The sequence below is a fragment of the Lynx rufus genome, unplaced genomic scaffold (genome assembly GCF_022079265.1).
Source record: "Lynx rufus isolate CCGP_SWC_20201006 ecotype Redwood Valley unplaced genomic scaffold, mLynRuf1.p SCAF_30, whole genome shotgun sequence".
Lineage (NCBI taxonomy): Eukaryota > Metazoa > Chordata > Mammalia > Carnivora > Felidae > Lynx > Lynx rufus.
The window spans coordinates 7,333,341-7,346,995 of NW_025814846.1; the positions used below are offsets into that span (position 1 = coordinate 7,333,341).

Sequence of the window (13,655 nt, forward strand, 5' to 3'; positions counted from 1 at the left end):
TAATCACCCACAGTTCCCATCTCCTAAGGGAATCTTGAATAAGTCTTCAATTTCTAACCCCACACACATTATAAGAATTATTAGGCCAGATTAATTGAAGAGATGAAGAATATAAAAATTTCTGGAAGACTGTGAAAATGGGACTGCGTATCTCTGCTCCCAAGTTACTGGTTGACCACAGGCAGGTGAATTACCATTTCTGATCTTCAGATTTTCCATATGCCACATGTAGGAGCCCTTCTAACTAACACCCTATAGTTCTCTTCCGTTCTTGGCACTACCCTATCATCCAGTCTAAAACTCCAGGAGTCATTTTAGATGCCCTATCTTTTCCTCCATACTTCTTTATCCAACCAGTGAGCAAATAATACCAGTTCTGGATCCAATAATATGTTTCCAGTCAGTCTGTTTTTCTTCATATCCACTGTTACTAACCCAATCCAAGCCACCATCATCTATTTCCTGGATAACCGCAATAGCCCTTCACTAGCTTCCTGCTTCTACTCTTGACCCAGTACAATCTGTTATTCTCATAGCAGTCAGAGTGATCTTTAAAAATTAGATCATGGTGCCAGGGTGGCTAGGTCAGTTAAGAGTCCAACTGGCTCAGGTCATGATCTCATGGTTCATGGGCTCAAGCCCTGTATCAGGCTTTGTGCTGACAGCTCAGAACCTGGAACCTGCTTCAGATTATGTCTCCCTCTCTCTGTGCCCCTCCCCTGCTCGCACTCTGTCTCTCTCTCTCTCTCAAAAATAAATAAACATTAAAATTTTTATTTAAAAAAACTAGATCATGTTACTCCATTACTTTAAACGCTCAATGGATGCCATTGTAATTAGAATAAAACCCAAATTTCTCACTAGGGTTTACAAGATATTGTCTCTGCCCATCTCCTCAATCTACTACTGTTCTCCTCAATCAGCCAGAATCCTACCTACTTTCTTTCATAGATCAAGCATGTTTCTGCCTCAGGACCATTACACTGGCTGTTCCCTCTTCCTGGAATACTCTTTCTCCAGATCATTGCATGACTGATTCCTTTTCAGGTCTCTATTCCAATGTAGAGACTTCCCTGGCCACCCTATCTAAAATATCCTCCCTTCTACCACTACTGTAATTCTATTACCCTCTTTTAGTTTGTTTATTGGCTTTATCTTCACCTAAAATTATCATATTTATTTGTTTTTTCTTTTCCGTGATTATTGTCTGGCTCCTCTTACTATAACGCAAATTTCATGGGGCCAGGAATCTTAGGAAAGTAACAGAACATAGTGGTTAGGGGCATGGCCTCCAGAGACAGACAATCTAAATTTGGATCTCAGTTCTGCCACTTATTAGTTGAGTGACTCTGGTAAAATTATCTAACTTCTCTATGCCTTCTAGCTTCCTTTTCTATAAAATGGGGATAATAACAGAAATACTTCTTTGAGTTGTTGCAAAAATTAATCTGAATTAATACATTCAAAGCACTATATCCCCAGTACCTAGAAGAGTGTCTGGCATATAGTAGGTGCCCAAGAAATATTTGAAGGCTGATTACATGAATTAATCCTTGATGCCTCCTGTTCCTTCCCTCCTTTTCTGCTTAGTTTCCTTTGGGAAGGTTTTCTTAGACTATAACCTTGCCCTCTGCCCAGGACTAAGTTTATTTTCCTGTTATGTGTACTCACAGAACCCAGACTTCTTCCAATCCTTAATTGCTGGGTATAGCTATATATTTGTGTATGATCTTTGTAATATAACTGGTCAAATAAACTGCAAGCTTGCTGAGGGCAGAGCTTATTTTATCTACTATGGGATCTCTGCTGCAGAACACAGTGCCTGACATAATAGGTACACAATGAATAGTTTTTAGCTGAGTGACCCAAGAACTTTGGCTAATTTTTCTCTTTGGAATGCTAATTAAGAAACATGGTTTGAGAAATTTAATAAGTACTTTGCAGCACGTTTTGAAAGGCAATTGCATCTCTGCCTCCTCTCTTAGTGTTCAGTTCACTATTGAAATACAGGAAAAGATACACAAATTCAAACAGTTTGGCCTCTACTCTTTAAATCTTGATCTATTTCATGAAAGTATCATGCCCACAAGCAACTGGCTGGCTTCTTCTTTACTAATTCCTTGTGTTTTAATGGTATTCACCCCAACATTCCTTGCCCTCCTTACCTGTTTCATAGCAATGAGGACAATGCTGGTCCTGATAGGACTAAGATTTTTTCCCACCGCTTCAAAGCAATCAGTTTTTCTAATAAAATAATACATTAGAACTCACTAATACCTATTATTGAAGAGGTCAAGAAGCCAAGATAAACTCATAGAAGCTAAGAGTTGCTGGCCTTGGGCCACTGGGCCAAGCCACTTTCCCTATATGAGTCCGTTCTTTTCCTGGTAAAAGGAGATGAACCTACTTACCACCTTCATAGTGGTTGTGAGGATGAAATGAGGGACTGTACATGCAGCTCTCAGCACAGTAGCTGATATGTCCCAGGCACTTACACAGACTTGTACCCTTTGCCCTCCTCTTACAGGACACAGCTTGGCCCAATTCTTGCCTCTGGACTCTATGGTAGGGTAGCTCAGACCCATAGTCTTTGTGACAAGTTAACTCAATAGTCTTCAAATGCTTACTAGTGGAACTATATGACAGGGATCTTAAAGACCATCAAGAAAGTATTGGGCTAGACACCATGGAGAATTTCCTGGTTGTGAAAGGTATTTCTGGGATCCAAAGAAGAGAGGGGCTTCGTTTTTCCTTAGAGAACCTCTAAAAAATCAATGTGGACATCCACAATGTCCTGAGATATATATTCTACTAACTTTTCTCTAGCACCTAAAAATTACCAAGCCCTGTATTCAGTACCATTGGGATGATCTCATTGAATACTTATAACAAGCCTTTGAAGTGGGGCTAAATAAGTTCATTTTTCAAATAAGGAAACTGAGGCCCAGTAAAAGAAAGGGAAAGCTCATTCAGAGAGACACTGATTCACCTTTAGTTGGGAGAGGGCCAAAGTCTTCTTTTTGTAAAGTCCAGCTCTCTGGCCCAGTCTGTGCTTTGGAAGTAACTATTTCTTACAAGCTCTCATCTCCTCCAAATCATTTTCCACTTGGCCTCTAGAGTTACCTCCCTAAGACATCCCTCCAATCTTATCACTCCCATGCTTTGAAACATAAAATAATTTGGTATTATTTGGCACATAGTAAGCACTTAATAAATGTAAATTGAATAAATGTGTGCCTATATGATTAAGTCTAAACTTTTTAGTGTGACATTCAAGGTCTTTCACATTCTGGCTCCAACCCAGCTTTCTACATACTTTTCCCACTTCTCTTTCCCACCTCCACAGCCCATATATGAACTTTATACTTCAGACACCGTGGTCCACTTGTCCTTTCCTTTATATATGTGTTGTGCCTTCTCCTGGAAAGTCTATCTTCCCCCAATGGTCTGGCAAATTCTCCGTCACCTTTTGAGACCTATTTACATCTTTTCTGCTCAGGTTACACCTTATCCATTCCTGTATTATGATAGAACACTGCACTGTAATTAATGGGTCACCTTACAGGCTCTCCTGCTCCTCAAAGCCAAGGACCTATTTTTATTCATTTTTGCCTCCTTCATTGACTGGCACAATCTGAGCTCAGAATGGATTGAAGGCTGGAAGGAACTAGGTCACTCCCCCAGCTTTAGCAGCTACTCCCTCCTCCCCTGCCTCTTCTCCAACCCCGCCCTCCTGCATCTCCATCTGAATGCCAAAACCACTAATTCCCCTAGCTGCCACCCGAACACTCAACATCCCCAAAGAGAATTCTGCAGGGTTTCTCTCCAGCCCCAAAGCGCCCACTAATTAGCGACTGACTCCTGGTTACCTTTTGGGGATGAGTGGGCGTAAGGGCCCCTGGAGGGGTGTGAGTGAGTACGTCTTTTATCTCTCCAGTTGCCTTCCGGTGTATTTTTTTCCCATTTTTTCCGCAGGGGCTAGAGGAACATCCCCGTTCACTAGAATACCTCATAACCTTTGACATAATTATCTGTGACAAATTGATTTAAAATGTGGCTGCAGGAAGCGAAATAGGCATGTCTCGCTAGACCTTCTGGGAGTTGTAGTCTCGCTGGTCCTTGCGCTGCCTGGCTTCTCTTGGAGCTAAGAACTACAGCTCCCAGGCCTGCTCAGAATCCCTACCGCACAGGCTCAGATCCCCTGCCCGGAGGAGGTGGTTACGTTGTGTCTATTGTATCGCTGGACTTGTGTGTTTGTACATTTCTCAGGACGAGAAATTGAGAGTGAAAAGCATGGCAGATGAACAAGAAATCATGTGCAAATTGGAAAGCATTAAAGAGATCAGGTAAGTGGAACGTTGCAGCGCCTCCCAGACCCCCTCGAAGCCCCCAAAATCCCCCGCTGCGGGACTGAGCTGAGTTACCTAGGGAAAGTATCTATTGTTAAGCTACTTGTGGAGAGGGGCTGGAAAGGAACCCACGGACGGAATTCAAGGATGGAAGGGAGGCTGGAAAGTGTCGGAACTGAGACTAGCAGAGAAAATGACCAACAGAGACGTCTCTCTTGCCAGTGTCATAGAAAAGCCAGATGGAGACACAGGGGGGTTGGGGGGGTTGTTGGTTCCAAGACAGCCTTTTTCATCTTGGGATGGGAGTTGGGGGACAGCATTCTTAAATCCATTATTTTTTTACTGTTTGTTGGCTCCAGGGTGTATTTGGCTCCTTGCTTTTTAAGAGTCAAGATGTTGTTTGTTTGTTTGTTTGTTTGGTTTTGTTTTGTTTTGAGTCTCCTGATCAACTTCAGGACCTGGAACTCAGGCTAGCCTTTTGAGAACAAAGTCCAGTGCATTGGGGCTGGTGGTGGCTGCCAGGGACTGAGAGTTGGGGGTGCAGCGGTATCCAGCAGGCTGGGACTGGGAGGATGGCAAGCACTCAAGCACTCCAGAGTGTGTCATTTTTGCATTCACACACTCACCATCTTCTTCCTCTCCTACCCGGTGCTCCATAAGGAGGATGGGATCAATGGAGACTGGGGAAGTGGTGGCTGTGCCAGAAAGTGGGAGCTCAACTGCTGTTCTAAGACTCCAGAGGTGTAAGGTAGGCAAGCAAAGTTGGAGTTGCCTGTGTCCTGACCCTTTCCCTCCAGGAGCAGCATTAGCAAGGCAATGATGTTGTCCTTGCTCAGAACACAGTATCATCTGGCAAGTGGACTTCTTGGGCTTTCCTGCACCTACTATGCTTTGCCAGAACCACACCCCTTCGCCCACTCCAGCTTGGCCTGGGTTGGGCAGTCTCCCTTGAGTGTTTTCACAGAACCTGGGGAAAAGCAGGAGTGGGGGAGAGTGGATAGCAAGTATGTCTCTTTAAGAAATAAGACTTTGGACCAAAAGATTTAATCCTTGGAGTGAATGCCTTAGGTGAGACTCACACATATAGGCAGTGTAGGGAAGCACTTGAGCTTTTTTTCTCCTTTGGATGGTCTGCATCTCTTCCACAGGGGTTTAAAGGGAAGGGAATTATTATTTATTGAGCACCTGGTGTGCCAAGCTCACTGACCCACTATTGCTTATTTCAGCAAAAGTCCGGAGAGCTTCCTACATCTCTTTTACAACTGGGAAAATGGAAGCTCGGAACATTTAAGTAGCTTTCCCAGAGCCAAACAGCTTGAAAATGCCAGATTTTGATAGGAACCCAGTCAATTTGTATGCAGAGGCTCTGGTTTTCCCACTGTATCCCATGGAGGGTCCACGGGAAAGGCTGGAGAGGGGTGTTATGTTGCAATATTTTTCTGAAAAATTATAAGAAGATAGGGAGTGAGATACTTTGGTGTGTCAGAAGGCCAGCTATCACAATAACAATAAGCTAATAAGCTAATAACAGGTAATAAGAAGCTTAGGCCTAAAAGTGGGAGACCTAGACTTTTACTCTTAATGGACTTTAAAGAAACCTCTGCCCAACCCCAAAAGAAGGTACAATTGAGAGCAAGGGAAGTAACTCCTACCAGTGGAGAATACATGGGGAACCTCTACCCTTACCAGTATAAACCAGGCATTCCTACCACTAGCTGGGATGGGTACATCAGAGGCCTACAGAAAGGGCTGAAGTCTCACCAGCAACCAGCAGTAGCAAGGAGCCCCTTGCAAACCTGGCAGTCAACCAGGGGCCCAGTGGAGAACCTGGACTTATACTGATCACTTCCAACAAAACAAAACAAAACAAAACAAAACACATGTCAGGTCTGCAAAAACCAAAAGATTTAAAAGAGATCTATTGTCCAAATTTAATTTTTAGATAAATCACTTGCCATACCAAGATTATCAACTTCAATGACAAGAGAAAGTAAACACATGCCAACATTGAGATGACACAGATGTTAGAATTATCTTGCAAGGATTTTTTAAATATAATTTGTTGTCAAATTGGCTTCCATACAATACCCAGTGCTCATCCCAACAAGGATTTTAAAGCAGCTATCATAAAAATGATACACTAAGCGATTGCACCACACTTAAATGATGAAATTGAATATTTCAGCATATAGATAGAAAGTCTCAGCAAGGATATATAAAATATAAAGGAGAACTAAACAAATTTATGAACTGAAAATTATTATGTATGTGTACACACACACACACACACACATATATACACACACACACATGCACACATACCACATACATACATACATATTGGGGGCATACATGTCTAGAATTGTTATATTTTCTTGGTGGCCTCACCTCTCTTATTATGTAATATCCTACTCTGTTCCTTTGCTCTGAAATCTGCTTTATCTGATATTAACGTAGTCACTCCTGGATTCTTTTAATTCAAGTTTCCATGTTATCATTTCTTTTTACTCTCGTCCTACCTATATCATTATATTTGAAGTACATTTTTAATACACAGCACATGGTTTGATCATTTTTTAAAATCCACTTTAAATTGTATACATATATACAAATACACACACACACACACACACACACACATACACACACTGAGTGGATGGGCTCCACAGCAAGATGGGGAAGACAGAGGAACAAATCAGACAATTTAAACATCAAACTATAGGAATCAAAATCCAAACAAAGGAAAATTAGATTCCAAAAAAATAAGATAAAAGAAAGACTTAAGCACAGCCTCCAGACCTGTGGGACTATAAAAAAGATCTAACATCTATGTCAACAGAATTTCAGGAATTGAGGAGAAATGAGGACTATGAAAGTACTTGAAGAAATACTGGCTAAAACTTCCCAAATTGAGCAAAGGACTTGAACCTCCAGAATCATCAAGCTAAGCAAACACCATCAGGATAAATGTGAAGAAATTCACACCAAGATACATTATAATCAACCTTCTGAAAGCAAAAGGCAAAGAAAAGATCTAGGAAGCAACCAAAGACAAACAACACCTTACCTATACATTCAGGGGGAAAAATTAGAAGACAACAGATTTCTCATCAGACATTGACCAGACCCTAGCAGGAACTGGCACAACATTTTCCAAGTGCTGAAGGAAGAGAATCATGAACGCTGAAAGAAATCCTGAATGAAACCCAAAATCTTATGTCCAGTGATAATATCCTACATGAATAAAAGGATTAATTAAGTAAGACATTCTAAAATGAATTGAAGCAGGGAATTTATCAGTAGGAAGTCTACCTTATAAGAATGACTAATGACTAAAGTAGGTTCTTTGAACACAAAATAAACAGTAAAAGGACTCTTGCAAGGAAGAACACAGTGAGCTAAAACATGAGTAAATACAAGAAAAGTTTTGTTTTCTCTTGAGTTGTCTGAATTATGTTTGATGATTGGATCAAAATTTATCTCCCGGTCTCATGTAGTTCTCCGTGTACATAGAGGAAATGTTTAAGACATTCATGTCACAAATAGGGGAGTGTAAAGGGATGTAAAAGTGGGATGATGTTTGTATATTTCACTTCAGCTGATAACAATGATGACATCAGATGACTGAGATAAATTATGCATACATACTGTAATAATGAGAGGAAACACTAAAAAAGCTATACAAAGAGATGCACTCAAAAACATTATAGATAAATCAAAGTGGAATTTTAAAAAAATGTTCAAGGGGCTCCTGGGTGAATCAGTTGGTTAAGCATCTGACTTCAGCTCAGGTCATGGTCTCACGGTTCATGGGTTCAAGCCCTGCATTGTCGACTTCAGCTCAGGTCATGGTCTTGCAGTTTGTGGGTTTAAGTCCCATGTTGTTCTCTGTGGTGACAGTTCAGAGCCTGGAGCCTGCTTCAGATTCTCTATCTCCCTCTCTCTGCCCCTAACCTGCTCGCACTCTCTCGCTCTCAAAAATAAACATTAAAAAAATGTGCAAGTCACCCATAGGAAAGCAGGACAAAGAAGAAAAAACAAAAACTAAAACCAGAGAGAACAAACAGATAGCACAAAATAAAATGGCAGGCTGCGGCTTAACATACCAATAATCATGTGCATATAAGTGGTCTAAACACACCAATTAAAAATGGATTTAAAAAACGATGCAAGCATATGCTATCTATAAAAAATGCACTTCAGATATAATAATATACATATGCTGACAGTAAAAGGAGGGGAAAAGATACCATGGAAACTTGAATTAAAAGAAACCAGGCATGGCTGTGTTAATGTCAGATAAAGCAGATTTCAGAGCAAAGACAAATCCCAGGAACAGAGTGGGATATTACATAATAAAAAAGGGCCAAGCCACCAAGAAGATATAATAATTCTAGGTGTGTCTGTCCCCCAAATCATTTAAATTAGCTTGCTTTTGACAACTTTACAGTAATATACAAAGGTTACATCACTTGGTTTAAGAATTTAAAGTGGGGAGAGTACTACAAATATTTGATGTTCACACATAGACAGGTAAACATGTATAGGAGATGAAGAGAAGGAGGGAACAAAGGAAAGGGTAGAAAGAACTGGAGAAAGGAGGTAGCATATCTGTTGATCACCTAATTTCAAAGCTCTTGGGTCATTTAATATTCAATCTTCCTAGTGGAAATCTGGTAGGAATTATTTTCCCCATTTTACAGTAAGGATATTGAGGCTCGGAGAGGTTAGGTAACGTATCTATGGTCATACAGCTAACAAAGGGAGAGAATATATCCTATTCACATGGCATATGCATTTCAAAAAATGCTGATAATCTGATTAACCATTATGCAGTTCTTCAACTATTCTATTCTCAAATCCCTTGAAGGTATGAGCAGAGCAGCCTATTTTGATTAGAAACTAACAATAATGTTGTTTCTAAGCTGAAGTAGCAGTGATGATGGCAAGCAACATCAACAAAAGACCTGATTAAGACAAGCTGGAAGCTAGACAGACTCCCCAGGTGGAGGCTCAGAAAGAAGTACATTCATACTCAGCGCTCATGTATACCAACAGCAGAATTTGAAATAGGAAATGCCTCAGGAATAGATTCTTCCACCACAGACCATTTCTCACTCGTGACTCTGACCATGTGTCCAGCCTTGTCTTTCCTCACAATCCTAACCACACAGCAACACTGTGCTCCAGATCACAGGCCCCAAATCTCACACTGGTCTATTTTGCTCACCCATTCATTAGGCTTTCAAGTGGTGGTGAAAGAGCACACAGATATGTAGAAAGGGGAAGAGGAGAATAGAACAAAAAAGGGAGATGGAAAAGGGAATAAAAGAAGTTATGAGGCAGAGAAAGTGAATGCAGCCACCACTAGATGAACCAGAGCATATTAGTACCTCTTTGACATGCCCATTCCATTCATGCACACACATTATACTCACCCATGCACACATATCTATACACAATGAGCTTTCCCCACTTAAAAAGGGAAAACACATTTTGAGCTTTCCCCACTTAAAAAGGGAAAACACATTTTGGAAGTATTACACGTATACCTCATTTTATTGTGCTTTGCAGATAGTGCATTTTTTTACAAATTGAAGGTTTGTATCACCTCTGCATCAAGCAAGATTTTGGGTGCCATTATTCCCACATCATTTGCTCACTTCATGTTCCCATGTCATATTTTGGTAATTCTTGTAAAATTTCAAAATTTTCACTATTATTATATGTCTTATGGTGATCTGTGGTCAGTGATCTGTGATGTATTATTGTAATTGTTTCAGGGTGCCATGACCTGCAGCCATATAAAATGGTGGACTTAATGAGTAAATGGTGTCCATTCTGACTTCTCCACCGCCCAGATGTTTTGCCATCTCTCCTCATATCCTTGAGCCTCCCTATACAATGAGATACATCAATATTGACATTAGACCAATTAATAAACCTACAATGATCTCTAAGTGTTCAATTGAAAGAAACACATTTCTCACTTTAAATCAAAAGCTAGAAATTATTAAGCTTACTGAGGAAGGTAAGTCAAAAGATGAGACAGGCCAAAAGCTAGGCTTGTTGTGCCAGTTAGCTAAGTTGTGAACGCAAAGGAAAATTTCCTGATGGAAGTTGAAAGTGTTGTTCCAATAAACACGTGAGCAATAAGAAAGGAAAACAGCTTTGTTGCTGATATTGGGAAAGTTTTAGTGGTCTGGATAGAAGATAAAACAAGCCACAACATTCCCTTAAGCCAAAGCCTAATCCAAAGCAAGACCCAAAAACTTTTAATTATTTGAAGACTGAGAGAAGTGAGTAAGCTGCAGAAGAAAAGTTTGAAACTAGCAGAAGTTGGTTCATGAGGTTTAAGGAAAGAAGCATTCTCCATAACACAGAAGTACAAGGTGAAGCAATAAGTGCTGATGTAAAAGCTGCAGCAAGTTATCCAGAAATGTCGCTAAGATCATTAATGAGGGTGGCTACACTAAACAGTAGATTTGCAATGTTGATGTAACAGCCTTATATTGGAAATAGATGCCATCTAGAACTTTCATAGCTAGAGAGGAGAAGTCAATTCCTAGTTTCAAAGCTTCAAAGGACAGGCTGACTCTCTTGTTAGGGGCTAATGTAGGTTGAAGCCAGGGCTCATTTACCATTCTGAAAATCCTAGTGCCCTTAAGAATTATCCTAAAGCCACTCTGCCTATGCTCTATAAACAGAACAACAAAGCCTGGATGAAACCACATCTGTTTACAGTATGGTTTACTGAATATTTTAAGCCTACCATTGAGGCTACTGTTGAGAAAAAAAAGTCCTTTCAAAATATTACTGCTCACTGACAATGCACCTGGTCACCCAAGAGATCTGATAGAAATGAACAACTAGATTAATGTTGTTTCTGTACTTGCTAACACAGCATCCATCTGTAGCCCATGGATCAAGGAGTAATTTCACCCTTAAGAAACACATTTTGTGGGGCACCTGAGTGGCTCAGTCAGTTAAGCATCCAATTTCAGCTCAGGTCATGATCTCACAGTTTGCGAGTTCAAGCCCCACGTTGGGCTCTGTGCTGATAGAGCCTGGAGCCTGCTTCAGATTCTGTGTCTCCCTTTCTCTCTCTGCCCCTCCCCCATTCGTGCTCTGTCTCTGTCTCTCAAAAATAATACATAAATGTCAAAAAAAATTTTTTAAGAGAAATACATTTTGTAAGGCTATAGCTGTCATAGATAGTGATTCCTCTGATGTATCTGGGTAAAGCAAATTGAAAACCTTCTGGAAAAGGTTAACCACTCTAGATGTCATTAAGAACACTCATGGTTCATGGGAAGTGATCAAAATATCAAAAGTGACAGGAGTTTAGAAGAAATAATTGCACCCTTATGGATGACTTTAAAGGATTTAAAACTTCATTGGAGGAACTAACTGCAGATGTGGTGCAAATAGCAAGAAAACTGGAATTAGAAGTGGAACCTGAAGATGTGACTGGATTGCTGCAATCTCATGATAAAACTTTAACAGATGAGGAGTTGCTTCCTATGGATGAGCAAAGAAAGTGGTTTCTTGGGATGGAATATACTCCTGGTGAAGAGGCCATGAAGATTGTTGAAATGAAGAGGCCATGAAGATTGAAGAGGCCATGAAGATTGTTGAAATATTTAGGATATTACATAAATATTAGTTGATAAAGCAGCAATGTTTGAGAGGATTAACTGCAATTTTAAAAGAACTTCTGGGATAAAATGTCACCAAACAGCATCACATGCTACAGAGATATCGTTCATGTAAAGAGTCAATTAATATGGCAGACTTCATTGTCTTGTTTTAAGAAATTGCCACAGCAACCCCACACTTCACCAACCATCACCCTGATCAGTCAGCAGACATCAACATCAAGGCAAGACCCTCCACTAGCAAAAAGATTATCATTCATTGAAATGTCACATGATGTTTAGCTGTTTTTAGCAATAAAGTATTTTTAACGTATGTACATCTTTTTTAGACATAATGTTATTGCATACTTAATAGACTATAGTGCAGTGTAAACATAGCTTTTTATGTACTAGGAAACAAAAAATATTTGGCTTTTATTATTGTAATATTCATTGTATTGCAGTGGTCTGAATCAGAACCCATAATATGTCAGAATCATGCCTGTTTTGTGGTGTGAAGGAGATTCTCTTAAGTATAAGTTTCTGCTCTGGGTCCTCTTTTTTTCTTTCTTTCATCCAGCTATACTCCTATGGCTTCAAATATTACTTTCAAATCCCCAGTCTCTACCCCCTAGCATCCTTCCAAGCTTCAGCCCAATACATCCCACAGCCTCCTGGACTCGTCCACCTGGTTGTTCCACTATGATGCTTACATTGGCCAAATCTTATGACTTTGTTTCCCCCTACCCCAGTCCAGGTACTTCCCCTAAACTTCTGGTTTAGTGCCATTATTCTCTGAATAGTTACCTCAGATTGAAACCTAAATGTCAGTGTTGCTTACATTTTTTTATAACTCACCTCTGATGTCTTAGTAAGTCCTATTGTTTCTACATTTGCCACATGGCTCAAATTCCTGCCCCATTCTCCATTTCCACACTTACTGCCCCATTATGCCTTCAGCATGAGTGTCCTGCGTTTTTGTAATGTTTTATCCATTTGTACCTACAGAATTACTTTCCTGTCTTCATTCTCCTTCCCTGTCTTCAGTGCCATCCACATTGCTATAAGAAGTGCCTTCCTAAAACGCTGGTGTTACTATGTTATCCTTCAAACACATTTACTGACTTCCCATTGCCTATAGCAATTTTTTTTTTTTTCAAAACACAGGTCATGAGCCATATGTTTCATGAAATAAATTAGTCAGTTTCCAGTAACATTTATAAAACCTTTTTTAAAATAAAATAAAGGGGGGCCTGGTTGGCTCAGTAGGTTAAGCGTCTGTCTTCATCTCAGGTCATCATCTCGTGCTTGTGAGTTCAAGCCCCGCGTCGGGCTCTGTGCTGGCAGCTCAGAGCCTGGAGCCTGCTTTGGATTCTGTGTCTCCCTCTCTCTGCCCCCTCCCCAGCTCACACTCTGTCTCTCTCAAAACTAAATAAACTTTAAAAAATTAAAAAATAATAAAATAAGATAGAAAATATAAGCATACATTGCATAAGAAATGGTAGGTGTTCTTCTCACAAACTTTTGTTTTCAAGTTTTTATCTGTCTATGTGTGTATTGAGTCACAATATGAAAATCATTTCTTGCTGTAGGTCATTTCTTACTGTATGTCTACTGGACCGCTATTTGCCTACAATTGTTATATTCATGCCCCCCCTCAAGGCTGGCC

The 13,655-nt window shown here is 40.2% G+C and overlaps 1 protein-coding gene across 2 annotated transcripts in view; it reads left to right on the forward strand.

Annotated features, from left to right (window-relative positions):
• The first annotated feature begins 4,239 nt into the window (after positions 1–4,239).
• The window catches only part of ZC4H2 (zinc finger C4H2-type containing), a 29,808-nt gene continuing 20,392 nt past the window's right edge, over positions 4,240–13,655 (forward strand). For both annotated transcript variants that reach the window (XM_047092551.1, XM_047092552.1), the window contains exon 1: positions 4,240–4,346. In XM_047092551.1, the coding sequence (XP_046948507.1) occupies positions 4,294–4,346 (53 nt within the window). In that variant the 5' untranslated portion in view covers positions 4,240–4,293. The remainder of the gene's footprint in view (positions 4,347–13,655) is intronic.